Source organism: Leopardus geoffroyi, chromosome A2, assembly GCF_018350155.1.
Source record: "Leopardus geoffroyi isolate Oge1 chromosome A2, O.geoffroyi_Oge1_pat1.0, whole genome shotgun sequence".
Taxonomy (NCBI): domain Eukaryota; kingdom Metazoa; phylum Chordata; class Mammalia; order Carnivora; family Felidae; genus Leopardus; species Leopardus geoffroyi.
The window spans coordinates 63,281,321-63,300,266 of NC_059331.1; the positions used below are offsets into that span (position 1 = coordinate 63,281,321).

Genomic DNA, 18,946 nt, shown 5'->3' on the forward strand with positions numbered 1-18,946 from the left:
GGCTGGGGGGTGGTGAGGCCCCAGCTCCACAGCCAATCCAGGAAGAGCACACGGACGGCAAAAACCTGACACCCCTGACACAGTGGCCAGTGACAGTCCCTGCTTGCGGGTCCGATGAGGGGGGCGCCCAAAGGATCACACTGGGGACACTCGCAAGCAGGGGAACCGGCAGGTGTAAGTTCATGGTTACAACGTCTCGCTTACACCAGTGGACACCTGGCAACACCAAGGACAGGCATGACGGTGGTTTCTGACGACATCTTGGGCTCTGGGCCTCGTGGCAACTCCTGCACCAACCACAGCCGTAACACAGGCATCACTAGCATGTGAGGCCGGCAGAGGCAGGAGCCGAGGGCTGAGCTGCCACGGCCCAGACATGGTTCCCGGGGAGGGGCCAGCCTGAACCTTCAGGGAGAGGAGCCACGTGCCCATTACCAAGCTCGGCATCTGGCAGGGGGAGGGGGGGTGGAGGCTAAAGGCTCCCAGCTTGGCAGCCACGTGACAGCCACAGAAAGCAGGCCCTGCGGCAGCCGGTGACCCCTCACCCCTCCTGAAGGGGGCCTCCACTCACGGAGGTACAGTCCTATACTTTATCTCCAGCAAGGCATGTCCAGAAAGGGGAGCGGCGAGCCAGCCCTGGGCAGCACACCGTGGAAGGGACAAAGGGGTCTGAGCACAGAGGCATGGCTCCCGAGACAGGTGGCAGGTGGCTCTGGCGAGACTGGCGGGGGGACCCTGCACAAGGTGTCTGCCCCACAGCCCCTGCACGTGTTCAGCTCTGCCATGTCACGTGTCAGTCCCCACGCGGAGGCCTCACTATCCGGAGGTCTGCAGAAAGAGTGCCGATTCAATACTTAACGCTCTGAACTGAGGGCGCCTCTGAGAGCACATGTGTCTGGTCTGGGCCGAAGTGGAAGGGACCACGTTGGACCACACACATCTTGGCCATCAAGTGGGAGGGACTCCTACCCTCCCACTCGCCAAAGCCCAGTGGAACCCCGCCTTCGGCACACTTGGGAGATACCGGGGAACCCCCATCCCCTGCCTTTCTAAAAAGGTTCTTTCTCCTACTTCCTTATGCTTCTGCCAGTGAGTCAACCAGCGGCCAAGGGAAAAACCAACTCATGATGCCCAAGTGATGCACAAGACTCCAGTGAATGAGCACGGCCTCCCAAGGAGCAAAATATTTGGAATCCCAAACTTTGCAGCCATTATACATAGATTGTGGGACTTCCTGAAAACCTAAACAATCAAGATTACCATAATCAACAGGGAAGAACATAATCCACGTGGACTGGGGGACCTGTTTGACCCATGAACAAACCGTAGCCCCAGAGACTTGCTCCAGCAGACAAGAAGCCCCCACAGGGATCACAGCCTGGGTCACTGCCCCCGAGTGCTCCCTGAGCTCAAGGCCTTGCCTGAGGGGCCACACTGCCCAACGGCCAGGAAGACACTGACCTAAGTCCATCCGGCCTTCTAGGTCCCAACTCGTGGTTCGGCTTCCCTGCCTGAGACCTGTGGCCTGTGGCTCAGCTGGGTTTCTGGAAGATGGCTCTCTCCTTGGCGACGACAGTACGGTGGGGTTCACCAAGGAGGTTACAGAGGGAACCCACCGTGCCTGCCTTCCCCAGGTCAGCGAGCAGCTGGACCTTGTTCTAAACCACAGTACCCCCTTTTCAGTCAGGAAAGCCAGCAAGCCCTGGGCATGTTGCACGCATGCGCGCGCGCGCACACACACACACACACACACACACACACGAGGTAAGCAGGGACCCACGCTGCCTGAGAGAGCCGCATCTCGGCTCCTGGGAGACAGAACTGTCCCCCACCCCTTATCTCCAGGGGCAGCTGGGAGTTTATGGCCCCTCTAGGCGCGGCAGCAATGGCGCTATGGATCTGGAATAAGAAGGGGCTTTGTTATTGCTGGTGGAATGCCCTCCTGCCTTTCAAAGCTGGCTATCGAAAAAACCGAATACGGATACATTTCCCCTACCCTGATCTACTGAGAGAGAACGCTTATCTACCTCTCAGCAAACTGCCAATTACTGCGGCTAGAAATGCCAGAATCGGTGATAGCTAAGACTTCTGGTATAGTCTCTGAGCCAAAGAATTCAATCCCATAAGTAGCCGGCTCTGGGCCCCTTCAAGAAACGGCGCCAACAGGAGCGGGGCTCAATTCTTCTCTGTCAGGCAGGCGTGGCCGGGCCTGTGATACCGTCACAGACAGAGGCGCACAGTGGCACACACACAACACACACTCGCATGCAAGCATCTGCATGTACACATATATGCACATCCAGGCACACACGCACATGCACACACATCCAGGCACACACACAGGATGACAGGACAGCCAGCACTGCTGTTCGGATGCACATCATCTGACAGCTCTGAAAGGTGGGGGAACCAGGGGTTCGAAGAGGACGGTGCTGCCGGCCCCCAGGCTGGGTGACCCTCTCCACTCCCAGTGCGCTCCAAATCCCCCATACAAAAAGTTTAAAAAGAAAACTCATTTAATCTCTTCCTTGAAAAAAAACACAGGGCCGGACTAGCCTTCCACCTGTGTGTGCATGTGAGGGTATATGTGTCTGTGTGTGAAGAGTGTGACTGTGACCTGTGTGAATTGTGTGTGTGTGTGGGGGGGGGGTATTCCTGCATGGGTGTGAAGTGTGTGTGCATGTATGCATGTGCATTCCTGTATGGGTGTGACCTGTGTGTGTGTGCATGTGCGTGCATGTGTGTGCGCGTGTGTGCCTGTATGGCAGTGGCCGTGTGCATATGTGTGTGCATGTATGTTTCTGCATGGGTGTGAGCATGTGCATGTGTGTGTGTGCATTCCTGTACAGGTGTGACATGTGTGGGCGCACATGTGTGTGCGTGTGTGTTTCTGTATGGCTGTGGCTGTGTGCGTGTGTGCACATGGCATTCCTGTATGGCTGTGACCATGTGCGTGCATGTGTGTGCGTGTGTTCCTGTATGGCTGTGACAGTGTGCGTGCATGTGTGTGCGTGTGTTCCTGTATGGCTGTGACAGTGTGCGTGCATGTGTGTGCGTTCCTGTATGGGTGTGAACTGTGTGTGTGTGCACACATGTGTGTGCATGTGTTCCTGTATGGGTGTGACTTGTGTGTGTGTGCGTGCATGTGTGTGCCTGTGTGTGCCTGTGTGGCAGTGACCATGTGCGTGTGTGCACATGCATGTGTGTGTATGTTTCTGTATGGGTGTGATCATGTGCATGTGTGCGTGTGCATTCCTGTACAGGTGTGATGTGCGTGTGTGCGCACATGTGTGTGCGTGTGTGTTCCTGTATGGCTGTGACTGTGTGCATATATGCATGTGCGTTCCTGTATGGTTGTGAACTGTGTGCATGTGCATTCATGTGTGTGCATGTGTTCCTGTATGGGTGTGACTTGTGTGTGTGTGCGTGTGTGTTCCTGTATGGCTGTGACTGTGTGCGTGTGCGCACATGTGTGTGCACATGGCGTTCCTGTATGGCTGTGACCATGTGCGTGCATGTGTGTGCGTGCGTTCCTGTATGGCTGTGACCGTGTGCGTGTGTGCGCATGTGTGTGCGTGTGGCGGACAGGGTGAAGGGACTCGGCATCCCTGGCCCCCCCACATAGAACTTCACGAGAAGCCAGCTCAAGTGCGAGCCCGCCCCCAGCACCCAGCCCTGCCCGGAGCCGGCGCCAGTCGGAAATTCCCAGCAACAGCTGCCCAGGAGGAGCCCGGCAGCCACAGAATCCCAAGGCTCTCCAAAAGCCCATCTCCCCTGGGGCCTCCAGCCACGGGGCCTGCGGGACCTGGGGGGGGGGCCTCCCACTGAAGCACGGCAGGCCAGCCAGAGTGGGGGTGCCACACGCTCAGGCCCCACTGCGGACCGCCAGCATGCCTGCAAAACTTGGAGGTGCAGACACTGTGACCCAGGCAGAAAACCAGGCCTCAGTCCAAGGGTTCCCATGATGGCCCACCGCCATCTCCAGGCCTCCTCACTGCCCCACAGAAGTCCTAACCCCACCCCAGCACCCCAGACTTCCAGTGCTCCTAGGGGTGCTTGGCAACTCAGCCCTCCAAGGAACTCAAACCCCAGCCCAACTCTCCCCGATTCAGGGCCCCCAACTCCCGTGACAGCCTGAGAACCCCAACCGATCTAAGAACAACTAACCCTAATGAGCCCCCCAAATCCCCCCCACCAGGCCTGTGCCCTAAACCCTATTCCCACCCCCACAGAGCCCCAAAAAGTGGCATGATGTAATCATGAGAAAGAAGGGGTCGCCCGCTGGGCGGGACGCCTGTGCCGAGGCCAGGGCCAATTACTTGATTCTCATCTGAAACCAAATTCTTGAGTTTTACTTTCTATAATTAGGAGCACAGAGCCCAAGGCTCTAAGGCTTCCTCCGGAGACGAAAAGTATACGTGCTATCGAAGCATCTAGCAGCCCTTTCCCGAGGGTTTCACGCCTGTGGCCACAGGCCAAGGCGTCCGTCTTCTGCACCCGCCTGCCGTGGGGCAAAGGCCAAGGCGGGGTCATGGCCCCCGGGGAAGGAGCTCAACGGGTGCTTACCTTGGCTTCACATTTCTTGTGGCAGGGATACTTGCAGGCTGCAAGACAAAGAGAAAGAAGGTGTGTAAGTGGAGCAGGTTCTGCAGCACCAGGTCTGGCACCCATGAACCCTCTGGACCCTTGGGGATCGGAGCTGCAGGGGGGCGGGTCCGCCCCCACCCAGTGGCTCCAAGCTTCGGCCCAGAGCCCAGTGCCCATGGTGTACAGGCACCCAGCTGTGGGCGGCGCTCCCGGGATCCCGGGAGGAGACCCGTGGTGGATCTGAGTTGTACGAAGCCTCCTAAGTGCCCGGGGGGATGCCAGCTTCTCCCTGTGGATGGGCGGACGGGAAACTAGAAAATCCACAACCTCCCCCCCCATCCCCCGCCAGAGCCAGACCTGGCGCCTGTCACTTAGTGAGAAAGCTGCCAGCGGAGCGCCACACTCCCCGCGCTTCCGGACGGCCTGGGAACGCACTGTCAGAATCAATCCACGTCTGAATTCCTGCAGGGGAATCCTTCAGCTGGGGCCATTGTGTGAGCAGCGGAGAGACTGTGTCAGTCCGGGGGGCCCCCGACGGTGCAGACTTAGAGCCGGAACCAATGGGGATTTCGCAGGCCCGCCCTTCAGAGGCTGTGGCCGGGCTGATGGCAGGACAGCGCCAGCGGCCCCCATGAGCCTCGGGCACGCGGCCAGTGCCCAGATGCCAGGCAGAAACCGCGGGGCAGGGAACCCCATCGTGGGGTCCAGGGGCAGCTGTGAGATGGGGGACAAGGACCTAATCGACCACACTGCCCGGAGCCGGGCCAGTGACCTCTCTGGGCCTCCATTTCCTCTCCTGGGGTGACGGCAATGCCCAGGGGACCCATTCAAGAGACCGCTTTCAGACTACAAACACAATGTCAAGGTACACAAGTGTGCGGGGTCCTGAGGGAATAAGGCCTCGGGGGTCAGGAGGCAGGCCCCAAACCCGGCTAGCACATGCGCGCGCACACCCCGTCCCTCTCTGCTCCAGGAGCTGGACTCAGAAACACTGAACTGATGCAGGTCCCTGCAGGACTGACTGAGGATACCTCAAAGTAAGGCGGCCGCTGGCGGATGGTTACTGGATCTCCAGGACCAACGGCCAGGGTAGTTATCTTCGCGGGATCTCTTTTCTGAATGGTTTCTCTCTGCCTCTGAGGTTTGTGAGATTATCCACAAAGACAAATATTTACTCTCTGTGTCCTAATGGGTGCACACAGCCAACAGGCCATGAGGGATTTCCTCATCAGGATGGGCTCGCCTCCGGAAGGGGCTTCCAGATGAGAAATGCGGAGGGAAACACGGCCAGGGGCTGGAGGGCAGCGGGGGTCCCGAGGCAGAAGACGTCTGTCTGGCAGAGGCCCACGGCCTTTGCGTAAGTGAGAAGTAGCAGAAATGCACGGAGGAACCGCCCTGGCGGGACGGGTGGCTTGCAGCCTGGGACTGGGACAGGAATCTCATGGTGGTCAGACTTCCAGGATGGCCCGAGGGACCCGTGTGCCCCTGCAAAGAGCCTCATGTGGGGGAACTGAGGCCTCGTCAGCCACCGAGGGAGCCGGCTCGGAAGGCCTGGTTAGAGCCACAGGCCTCCCAAACCCCTGTCCCACAGACGCGGGGAGAAATGAGACACACTGTCGCCACGGGTCGGCATGAACTTCTGGAGGAATCCACCACGCCGTGGCAGATGATTACGACCACGGGCCAACTCAACCCGGAGAGGGCTCTGGTCAGCGGCAGGGTGACGGTAGCGTGACACATTCATGGTGAACAGCCAGCCGACTCAGCCAGAAGAGAGCCAAAGGCAAAGCCGCGACATTCACAAAGGTCGACTTTACAGCAACGTGGTACAAACCACGCAAGTGCTAAGGTGGTGACCCAAGAAGTGGGCCGTTGCTTCTAGAACGGACGCTGGCGACCCCCATAGTTTTATGGACGGCCCCTCGGGTTGTCCTCAGAGTAGCGATTTGGTGGTCAACCTGAGGCCCCACCATGTCCCCCCCATCCCAGCGCTTCACGGACACCTGCCATCTGGCCCCGTGCCGCTGTCTCTGCCTAGAGCTCCCCACACACCCTTCCGTGTCCCGCTGACTCGTTTCTTTCTCCAAGACTGAAAGCGGCAGCCGCCTTCTCCACCTGGAAGCCCTCCATCACTCCTCCTAGGCCGGGCTAAGTGCGTCAATGTGTTCCAGAAGCCCCAGCCTGCCTTCCTCTCCCACTCCCCACTGCTCAGCACTTCACAGTGATCTCTGCCCCCGTCTGCCTCCTCCGGACCGAGCTCACCCAGGACGGTGTCCTAGGTTGTACACCGCCAACCTCCCGCAAGAGCATCATGAACACAAGCAAGGGCGGCTCGTGCCGACCGAACGACCACCGCGCACAAGGTTGCCGCAATAACACCTTCCACGGCACAGGCTTGCTGGACTTTCACACGTTTCCTCTGACCGCCAGCCTCACCCTAACCTCGTACCCTTCTCAGAAGCCAACACGGCCACTCACGCCCTGCTGCTGTTTGTTCCGGCTTTCCTGCTGTATAATCGACAAAATTGTATATATTTAAAGGGTACATACAGCTTGAATACTTGACACAGGTCTACGTTGTGAGGCATTTGCCACAATCACGTTAATTATCACGTCCATCGCATGACGTGGGTGTGAACGCTTAAGATCTATTCTCACAGCGGGGAGCCTGAGAGGCTCAGTCGGTTAACTGTCCGACTTCGGCTGAGGTCATGATCCGAGAGCTCACGGGTTCGAGCCCCGCGTCGGGCTCTGTGCCGACAGCTCGGAGCCTGGAGCCTGCTTCGGATGCTGTGTCTCCCTCTCTCTCCCTCAAAACTAAATAAACGTGAAAAAAGAAGAGAGAGAGACAGAGAGCGAGTGGAGATCAATGCCACGGGTCGAGTGGGGGCTGCACTCAGCGCAGCCCTGCTGGAAGAAGGTCGAGGGTCCGCGTGGGGCCTGTGCCTCCCTCGGGCTCTGAGGCCTGGAGGACAGACAGGCATCCGGTCCGCCGCCGCGTCCCTTCACCCCCAGGGTCTGTGCGCCACACGCAGGGCTCCCCGTGCAGATACGGGGTCTGCAAAGCGCAGGTGCGAATCCCGGCCCCGCTGCCCAGGGCTGTCCCGGAAGGGCTACCCCCTCCAGAGCCTCGGGGCCCAGGCCGGGCAGCACCCTGCACATGGCACCCCGCACATCCCTCCCGAGCGAGAGACGGCCCTCGCCACTCAGCCTCAGGTTCACCAGCCTCCCCCTGTCGCCAGGAACTGGCCGGGCGGACAGGCCGGAGGGAACCGGGGGCCCCAGCCTGAGGACGCCTGCCTGGACACACACACTGCTCGGCCACACTGCTCTCTTGGTTGACTCAATGGTCCCATCTGCCACCGTGTCCCGGGGTCGTAACACAGCATCAGGCACAAAGCAGGCACTGATGGCGAATACCAGCGATCGGCCACCTACCCCAAGCTTCACCCATGATCACTTAGCATACTGTGGACTGGGATGGCTTCATAGACGGGACTCCCCACTCTGTGAGCCCCTCACACACAGGACTCCCAACTCAGACTGTGTTGCCCCCACACAGGACTCCCCCCTCAGACTGTGTCCCCCCCACCCACGCACACACACACAGGACTCCCCTCTCAGACTATGAGCCCCTCACACACAGGACACCCCTCACAAACAAGACTTCCCCTCAAACTGTGAGCCCCACACACACGGAACTCCCCCTCAGACCGTGTTCCCCCCACAGACAAGACTCCCCCCTCAGACCGTGAGCCTCCGCACACAGAGCACAGTTTCCTCATCCCGTCATTCTAGCAGGTACTTAAAATGTGTGTTGTTTAGTGAAGGGGCAAAGCCATCATCAAATCCTCCCGACAAAACCACCTCCCTCCGCTTCCCTCCGGCCTCCTTGTTGCTCCCTCTCTCAGCCCTCATCTCCTCAGGCTCCTCCCTAGAGTGCTCCGCTCCACAGCCTTCCTTCATTCTGTCACTTTTCCACCCGATCTGTCCTCCCCTATCCAGTCTGAGATCCGCGCAAAGCCTTTCCGGCGGGATCAGTGCTGTGTGGCCGGGGCCCCGTGTCCTCCCGGATCCGTCTTCCCCTCGGGGCAAAATCCCCAAGCTCACATCTGTCAGACCCACTCAGAACCACAACAGTGAGGGCACCCGCACCTGTACCCTCCACTGGCTTATCTCACATGTGACCAGACTGGGTGTGTGAGAGCATTACCCGTGGAAACTGAACCCCTCAAGCCACCCGAGGGGACCTGGCGGAGCCGCGGGAACAGGTTACCACACACCCTAACTGTGGCCGGTGCACGTGCTCAGAGCAGCTTGAGGCGAGCCACAACCAGACACGTAGCCCCACCAACACCCTCATTTCCATCTCTGCATGTCCCTGGAAAGTTCCAGAAATAGGGATAAAATAGCCCCAATGTGCAAGCGTAACCGCTTCTTAAAAATGAAGCATTTTCGGGGCACATGATGGCCCAGTCAGTTGAGTGTCCGACCCTTGATTTCGGCTCAGGTCATGATCTCATGGTTCGTGAGTTCGAGCCCCGCATCGGGCCCTGCACTGACAGCATAGAGTCTGCTTGAGATTCTCTCTCTCCCCCTTTCCCTCTACCCTTCCCTGGCTCGCTCACTCGCTCTCTCTCTCTCTTTCTCAAAATCAATACACTTTTTTAGAAACTAAACTTTTTCTTCTAACCTAGTCACATAGGAAATATGTGGTAAGTCAAGAGGTTAAAATGTGAAAACAAGGCATTTGAAAGTCAAGAAGGAGCCAGAAAAGGAACAGCAAAAACATGAGCCTGAGTCACAGAATATACCCCAACCCTTCTCCACCATCACCGTCAGCATCATCTCCATTGTCCCATCGTCACCATCATGATCACCATGGTCACCAACACCATCACCAACGTCACCACCATCACCATCACTAACACTTTTGGACACTTTCCTGAGCCAGTCGGTCAACGAGCTCTGTGTTCCACGTGTACTTACATGCTCAAAAGGAAAATTCAAGCACAGACAGGCAGAGCGAGAAATCTCCACCGTCCATGCTCCCCTCCAGCACACCCACTGCTCCTCCAGAAATGAACCAAAGAAAGGGCCTCCCACCACAACCTCATGAAGCTCGCATGCGTGGCTGCTCAGATGACACGTGACGGGCAGGCCTTACCGTCCACGGGCGCCACGCACACAGGGGCTCGACACGCAAACTCACGTGACGGGTATCGATCACAGGACAGAAAACGACTCACGGTCTCTTTTCTGTCTCTAGTTTACTGAGAAAAGGAAGAGACCATAGAGACAAACTATGTTTTGTCAGGTGCACCAAACAGAACCACAGAAGGGCCATGATTTCCCCTGAGCAGCCAGTCACTCACCCTGCCGGGCCCCGTCTACACCGGCAATGACCCTGCCGAGCTCCCGACTCCAGCTCTGGGAGCAGCATGCCCACATCCTGCCCCCATATGTCCACAGGTGTGTCCATGGGGCAGGGGAAAGGCCCGGTCCTCAGAATGCCGAAAATACCCCAACTCTCCTGATTTACCCCCATGAGATCAGTCTTTCCACGGGCCTTTATCCCCTGACAATGTCACGGCCACATCGGGAGCCATCAGAGTGATCCCTGAACAAAAGAGTATCAAAGCCTGCCATGCAAGACCTCTCTTGGCCTGGGGTGCAGCTCACAGGGAACCAGTTGAAGGGGGTCCCCCAGACCCTGTCACACAGGCCACCTCCAGGGAGAAAGGAGAGGGCCACACACTAGCAAAGAAGAGGCCTCAAGGTCTCTTGAGATTCTAGGGAGTTGGGCAGGGGGGCACTGCTGGCAGCTGTGAGACTGATGTCTCCGGGAGCCCCATTGGCAAGCGCTGTGAGGAAGGGTCACCTCCTCACCCCGCGGAAGGAAGTCTGACCATCCTCCCCGCCCCCCCCCCCGCCGTGACGCGGACCCACAACCCCCAGCCCAGACTCCAGGGCTCAAGGGAGCCATTACTCACCGTTGTCACAGACTGATTAATGCGCAAGCAAGCAGGAGAAACACGTCGCAAACATGTCGACCGCCTGGTGCTTAAGCATCAGGCGGCGAAGCTGGTGGCTTTGTCTCCCGACGGCAGTGGCACCTGACAGCGGGCTGAAGCGCCCCACACAGCAAGCCCTGACCCCGAGGTGCAGAACGTTCATTTGCAAACTCTTAAGGGGTCAGAGCACACGACTCAATGACCAGCATCACGGACACCACGGGGCGGACAGAGGGCAGTCACGCCCGCGCGGTCACTACTGTCCCCAACCCGACACCAGTAACTCTCTGCTCCTTCTGGACAAGCTTCCTCCCGGCAGAAATCTGTGTAAATACGGCGGGTCCCTGCCCAGCACAGCTGGGGGATAAACACAGGCCAGGAAGGGGAATTCTGCGATTTAACTTCTGGAAACTCCCAAAAGAAGGTTTTCATTTTGGTTTTCTGTTTGTTTGTTTGCTATGTTTCGGTTTCACAGCAAGAGAATGAGAAACACAGACTCACCTCGGCATGAAATTCCTTGGCTGTCAATAACCTGCTTGCAAACCCCGCACACCTTGGGTTTTTTGAAGGCTGTGCTCTTAAAGCTGTGCAGGCTCGGTAACTCTTCTGGCTGAAAACGCAGAAGGAGAAGCCGTCAGCTCTACAATTCCTAGGGCGTTTGCTCGCTCTTTTCCCTTCCAGGAAACAAGGCGTCCAGGCGGAGTTTGGGAAGAGCTAAAAGAGGAACTTGACCCGTTACACAGAGAAGAAGGAGAAGCCGGCACTGGGATTCCCCGGGGGAGCCTCGGATACCCCGTCAGCATCTCGACGCCAGAGACCCCACGGAAGCGCACCCCCACCCTGCCCACAAATCCCCCTGTAAATGGGTGATGGGAGTCGGGAGCCGGCACTCATCAGTGCTGTTCATGTGATCGCGTGTTAGCTCCCACGCTGTGGGCGCACAACCACCTAGTTCCCGGACAAAGTACCCCAGAGGCATTCCCGGACCTCATCGCTTGCTTGCTCCTCTGGAAGAAGTGCTCGGCCAACAGCACTACTGTGTTCAGGGGAAGCCAAGTGACTGATAATCCCGGCCCCTTGGCTTCTCCGAGGGAATGTGCACGTCTGTGGAAGGAGAAGCGGTCACGGATGACCAGCGTGTCAGATTCATGGTTCCTCCCTAAACCTGGCACAGCATGGAATCCGCTACACACACTGGTCCTGAGAGTAAACGAACCACTTACCTACCCAACCCGCGTTGGGAGGGTCAAGGCTCACGGCCGCATCTGATAATCTTACAAAACTTCAACCTGCCTCAGAAACCAAACACCAGTCCTCCCATCCAATTGGTGATACGTGGCGCTGCGTCCCCCACCCCCACCCAGTAACTGACACCCACGTGGATTCACGAGGCCCCACACCGACCACCAGGTGAAGCCTCGACTCCCTGGGAGATGAAATGTTACCAAGAATGTAACTCCAATGATACAAATACAGTTTCTTATAAATGTTTTTAGATCTACACCAGTTCTGTGACCCAGCAATGTTACTCCTGCAGACGCTAAGGCAGATATAAGTGCATATGCCCACAAGTCTTGTGCAAGAATGGTCAGTGCTGCCTTACTTAATAGTGCCCGAGGGACGCCTGGGCAGTGCAGTCGGGTAACCATCAGACTTCAGCTCAGGTCATGACCTCACGGTTCGTGGGTTCGAGCCCTGCGTTGGACTCTGTGCTGACAGCTCAGAGCCTGGAACCTGCTTCCGATTCTGTGTCTCCCTCTCTCTCTGCCCCTCCCCTGCTCATGTTCTCTCTCTCTCTCTCTCTCTCTCTCTCTCTCTCTCTCAAAAATAAATAAACATTAAAATAGAAGTCAGGGGCACCTGGGTGGCTCAGTTGGTTGAGCATCCCACTTCGGCTCAGGGCATGATCTCACAGTCTGTGAGTTTGAGCCCCAGGTCGGGCTCTGTGCTGACAGCTCAGAGCCTGGATCCTGCTTCAGATTCTGTGTCTCCCTTTCTCTCTGCCCCTCCTCTGTTCACACTCTGTCTGTCTGTCTCTCTCTCTCTCTGTCTCTCAAAAATAAACATTAAAAATAAAAAAAAAAAAGAGTGCCCCAAAGAGGAAATAACCCAAATGTCCATCAGAAGGAGACTGGACAGAGAAAGCCTGATATATTCCTACCATGGAACACTGTCTCAGGTGCACGCAACAGCTTGCTACTAATACACATGACGTCACGCATCCCGGGTGGGCATCGAAAGCATGACTGTGCTAAACAAAAACACTCCGACACAAAAGCACACAGCGATGCCTATTTATAGGAGGTTCACGAACAGGCGAACCAATCTATCTAGTTCCTCAGAGGCAGGGAAAAAGTGGCCCGAGTTCTGTGACTGTCCCAGATTCCTGCACCGAGCAAGGTCCCAGGATGCAGGGAAGAAGGGGGCCAGGGTACCTACTACCGGGATGGAAGAGACGGTGCTAAGCGTCCACAGAACAAAGCAGAAAGGGTTCACTCACCCGAACACCACAAGACACAGCTGCATGGAAGGCCTAAGATGTGCAGAGGGCCCTCTGAACCGTCCAGCCGGGTACTGATGAGCACGTGCGTGTGGATTGTGCGAGCGGCACGGTATGAACTGCCCGAAACAAGACACAGAAAGAAGAGACCCCCTAAGTAAAGAGATAGATGAACAGAGCATCAGTGAGAGGGGGGAAAGCTCGAGCAGCCTAACACAGGTGTCACTGGGGCCTCTGTAAAGGAAGGAGGGGAATAGTTGAGAAAATAATGGCTAAAACTTCTCCAAAATCTGAGCAGAACTCTAAACCCATAGACTGAAGAACAAATCCCAAGTACAAGAAGTGTGTCAGTGGGGTTGCCGACTTTGGCTCGGGTCATGATCTCACAATTTGTGAGTTCGAGCCCCGCGTCGGGCTCTGTACTGACAGCTCAGAGCCTGGAGCCTGGTTCAAAGTCTATGTCTCCCCCTCTCTCTGCCCCTCCCCTGCTCTCTCTCTCTCTCTCTCTCTCTCTCTCAAAAACAAACATCAAACACTAAAAAAGGAAGTGTGCCAGAAATGACACACAATAATCACACTGCTTGAACCCAGTGATACACAGAAAATTGTGCCCCCCGAGGGTAGGAAAAGGCATGTTAGGACAGGGGATGACCATTAACAAAACAGCAGATTTCTCTCAGAAAATAAAGCAAGTAAGAAAACAGAAGAGAGATACAAAGTGCTGAGAGAAAATGTGCCAACCTAGAATTCTGGACCCGGCAGAAAGAGCTTTCAAAAACTCAAGTGAATTTAAAAATTCTTATGATACACAAAAGCTGAAATAATTCATCACCAGCTGACATGACACCACAAGACAAGCTGCACGTCGTCTGAGCGCAAGGAAAATGATTGCGAGCGGAAAGATGGCTTTACGCAGAAGGTACAGCACCAGAAATGGTTAAGTATGTGCACAGATCGGTACGTAAGATTTTCTCGTACTGGAAACTCACTACAAGATAATTGGCCAGGCAAAAACTAATAATGATGAAACGTGAGGCTCAACACATGTAAAAGTAAATACAATAAAACGCACAAAGCTCAGGAAAAGAGGAATGGAAGCATTTTACTGGAAGGCTCTCCTACTATCTGTGAAGTTGTATACTATCACGCAAAGGCAACTGTGATACACTGTAAGCCCCAAAGCAACCACTAAAATAATGAGGGATAGATAGATAATAATCCAACAAAGCAGATAAAAGGGAATTATTGTTTACAAATTCAATTAATCAGGGGTCACCTGGGTGGCTCAGGCGGTGGAGCGTGTGACTCTTGATCTCGGGGTCATGAGTTCGAGCCCCATGCTGGGTAGAGAGATTACTTAAAAAATAAAATATTTTTAAAAAATTAAAAAATATGGGGCACCTGGGTGGCTCGGTCGGTTAAGCGTCCGACTTCAGCTCAGGTCACGATCTCGCGGTCCGTGAGTTAGAGCCCCGCGTCGGGCTCTGGGCTGACAGCTCAGAGCCTGGAGCCTGTTTCCGATTCTGTGTCTCCCTCTCTCTCTGCCCCTCCCCTGTTCATGCTCTGTCTCTCTCTGTCTCAAAAATAAATAAAACGTTAAAAAAAAAAATTAAAAAAAAATTGTTAATAAAAATGTAAAAAATAACGAATTAAATAAAAGTTCAATTAATCTAAACATGGCAAAAAAGAGAGAGTAGATCAATGACTAGGTGAGAGAAATAGAAAAGACGGTAGATTGAAACCTCACCGTATTAGGAATCACATTACACAAACAGTTTAAATACCTTAATTAAAAGGCAATGGTTGTCAGATTATACTCTTTTAAAAAGACAAGGAATAGAAAAAATATACAATGATAATGTTAATCAAAGGAAAGCTGGAGTGGCTATACTGCTATCAGACATCGTAGGCTCCAGATCAAAGAACATTACCCACGATTTCCTAATGACAAAAGCGTACATGCATCAAGAGAGCATACGATCCTAAACATGTACGCACCTATTAACAAAATGTTCAAAATACATGAAGCAAGAAATGACAGGATCACAGAGACAAAGAGACAGATGTGTAAATACAATCAGAAACTTAATTATCCCTGTGTTAGACTGAACTGTGTCCCCACGAAACTCATACATCGAAGCCCTGACCCCAAATGGGATGTATTTGGAGATGGGGCCTCTAAAGAGGTGATTAAGGCCAAATAAGGTCATAACGGTGGGATCCTAATACAGTAATTCTTGTAGGTGCCCTTACAAGAAGGGGAAGAGAAACGGGGGGGGGGGGGGGCTCACATGCCAGGGTCGTCCATTTGGGGACTCAGAAGAAGGACATCATCTACAAACCAAGGAAAAAGGTCTCAGGAAAGACAAAGCAATAAGCAAAGATACACAAAAGCTGAACAGCGTTATCAAATAACTTGGCCTAGTTGACATCTGACCCCAAGCACAGAAGACACATCCTTTTCCAGGGCATGGGGAATGCTTCCTGAGGCAGAACACAGTCTGGAACATAAAACAAGTCCAAATAAACTTAAAAGTATTCAAACCGTACTAAATATGTTCTCCGACCACAATGGCATTCTATTAGAAACTATTAAAAAAAAAAAAAAAAAAAAAAAATATATATATATATATATATATATATATATATATATATATATGTCCCTGCAAAATCCTTCAAGTACTTGGAAACTAAATAACACACTTCTAAGTAATACATCATGGCAAACAGGATTTGTTCCAGGGAGGCAGACTTAGTTGAACATTCAAATATCAATAAACTAAAAAGAAACCTACAATCTTTCAATTAATCAGAAAATAACTCTAACAAAATCCAAGATCCATTTCCTGAGAAACACTCTCAAATCAGGACAGAAACTTTCTCAACTTGGTAAAATCTACCACAAACCCCATATTTAACGACGACAGACTGCTTTCCCTTTAAGCTCTGGAACAAGGCAAGGATGTCTTCAATCAACATTTCTATTTAATGTTGTTCTAGAGGTTCTAATCAGTGCAACTGGGCAAGAAAAATAAATAATAGGTATCCAGTTTGGAAAGGAAAAGGTAAAACTGTCTTTAATCACTGATGACACCACTATCTATTAAAAAAAAAAAAAAGGGCACCTGGGTGGTTCAGTCGGTTGAGCATCTGACTTCAGTTCAGGTCATGATCTCACAGTTCATGAGTTCAAGCCCCACATCAGGCTCTATGCAGAAAGCTTAGAACTTGGAGCCTGCTTCAGGTTCTGTGTCTCCCTCTCTCTCTGCCCCTCCCCTGCTCATGCTCTGTCTGTCTCTGTCCCTCCCCCACATGTGCTCATTCTCTCTCTCTCTTTCAAAAATAAATAAACATTTGAAAATAAATAAATAGGGGCGCCTGGGTGGCTCAGTGGGTTAAGCATCCAACTTTGGCTCGGGTCGTGATCTGACAGTTCATGAGTTCAAGCCCCACATCAGGCTCTATGCTAACAGCTCAGAACCTGGAGCCTGCTTCGGATTCTGTGTCTCCCTCTCTCTCTCTCCTTGCTTGTGCTGCCTCTCTCTCTCCCTCCCTCTCTCTCTCTCTCTCTCAAAAATAAAGCTATAAAAATTAAAACATAATAATAATAAAAATATAAAGAAACAAATATCTCACAAAATCTACAAAAAAGTTCTAGAACTAACAAGCAAGTTTAGCAAAGTGGAAGGACAGGAGATCAATGAATGTACAAACTGTATTTCTACATACTAGCAATGAACATTCAGAATCTAAAATTCAAAGAACATTACCATTTACAGCATCATCAAAAATACTAAATCCTCAGGGATAAACCTTACAAATTCTGTGAAAGGCTTATAAAGGAAAAACTATAAATCATTTCAGAAAGAAAGTGAGGAAGACCTAAACAGATAGAGATATACCATGTTCATGGATAATGTAGTTAAGCTGCAGTTCTTCCATAAAATCCACAGATTCAACACAATCTGAATAAAAAAATCTGTTTTTTTTTCATTTACAGATGGATTCTAAAACTCATATTTAAATTCAAAGCACTTAGAATTGCCAAAACAACTTATAAGATGGCACATAATTAAGTGTACAATCACATTTTCTATTATATTTTGAAACTGCATCTTCTTCCAAAGTATATTCTCAGGATCCCACATCACACTAGCAAGTACGAGGTGTTGAAGGAACACTCTGAATCCTAGTTTTCGACAAATGTTGCCTTGAGGTCTACGGAAGCGCGATTCATCAGCACACAGACCACACCTCCTTACCCCCTGACCTATGGCAGACATAACTAATCACTCACAGCTCCTGTCCCCAGTTGGTCTTACAAGCTGGTCGGCAGACAACTCCACCAGCCACTGCCAAGGGACGGAAACTGGCAGAGGGGCGATTCCAGTGTGAACAGATGCTGGGGAGGGTCTCTCCTTCCCTGCAGTTCAACCTGTCCTGAGTGCTGGCAGCTTACAGCTTTCCAGGGGACCGTCTCTAGTCCCATTCTCACCCATGTCTTCCCTGACCACGTCTAGTCCCTCAGCCATCTTGTCACTTCATCAGTCATCTCGTGGTGTTTTTGTTGACCTTGCCAAGCCTAAGGAGGCAACGTGTCATGAACCAAGCAGGACACAGGTTCTGCTGCCTGCAGTACAAGCTCTGTAACCCTGGGCAAGTCACTAGAGACTTGGGGACACAGAGGATACCTTCCCCTTCTGCCTATGAAGAGAGCTCCTGTCAATGACCAACCGCTATACCAGGTGCCAGTTGTGTGCCCCGGCAGCCTAAGGGAATCACCTGGTCAGTTTTTAAAACCACTCTGCTACGGGCACCAGAGTGGCTCAGTCGGTTAGACTCCAACTCTTGGCTTCGGCTCAGGTCACGATCTCACAGTTTGTGGGTTCCAGCCCTGCATCGGGCTCTGCACTGACAGCGCAGAGCCTGCTTGGGATTCTCTCTCTCCCTCTCTCTCTGCCCCTCCCCTGCTTGCTCTCCCTCTCTCAAAATAAATAAATGAACCTTAGAAAACAAAAAAGGAAACCACTCTGCCTAAACCCCACCCAGACCAGTGAACACAGATAATCTGGAAATGGGGCCAGAACACAAACTTTTTCAAAACTCATCCCATGATTCCGATCTGCAGCTGGCCTGAGAGCCACTGCTACATAATGGACTATTCTATAAGGATCCATCCTGCATACACACAGGGCACTGTTAGCATGTGCTTGTTCACATCCTTATTATTACGGGTTTTTTCAGGAGACTCAACTTTTTTTTTTTTTTAATGTTTATTTATTTTTGAGAGAGAGAGGGCACGCAGAAGCTGGGGAGAGGCGGCAAATCCAAAGCGGGTTCCGTGCTAACAGCACAGAGCCCAATTTGGGGCTCAAACTCACAACCCGCGAGATCATGACCAGAGCCAAAGTTGGAGACTTAACCAACTGAGCCCCCCGGGTGCCCCAAGAGATTCAACTTTATGATAGCGGGGCTCCTGCGCTCGAGGTTTGCAAAAGGTGGACGCAGGAGCCCATAGGACAAGCTCAGGACATTGGCAGGCTCCTTCTGTGCCGTAACCATGACCACCACTGTCCCACAAACAGGGAAAAGATGCAAAACCGAAACCACACGGCCAAAGGAAAGGGTTGTGGGCTCAGACCCTGTCTCCACCCGTCTCGTGCTCAGACAGGAGCAGGCTCTCAGGCATCTAAAAATACAGTCCTCTGTGGCAGTGGCCCAGTTGGCACAGGCTTCCCCCCTCGTGTTTCAGTCATTTGTTTATATGCCTTCTCGCCTATGCTCTATTGCAACGTCCCAAAGGCAGGACACGGGGCTCTCATCCATTAGCCTCTGAGTCTCCCCC

General features: G+C 53.1%; 1 protein-coding gene across 6 annotated transcripts in view; it reads right to left on the bottom strand.

Moving 5' to 3' along the window:
- The window catches only part of TNS3 (tensin 3), a 217,867-nt gene that overhangs the window by 158,928 nt on the left and 39,993 nt on the right, over positions 1-18,946 (bottom strand). For 3 of the 6 annotated variants that reach the window (XM_045494223.1, XM_045494230.1, XM_045494225.1), the window contains exons 2-3: positions 11,103-11,211; positions 4,567-4,604 (exon numbers count right to left, since the gene is read on the bottom strand). In XM_045494223.1, coding sequence (XP_045350179.1) covers positions 4,567-4,604; positions 11,103-11,211 — 147 coding nt within the window. Of the gene's footprint in view, positions 1-4,566; positions 4,605-11,102; positions 11,212-13,101; positions 13,242-18,946 lie in introns of those variants that run through there. The other 3 variants (XM_045494228.1, XM_045494222.1, XM_045494226.1) reach the window with 3 other exon arrangements.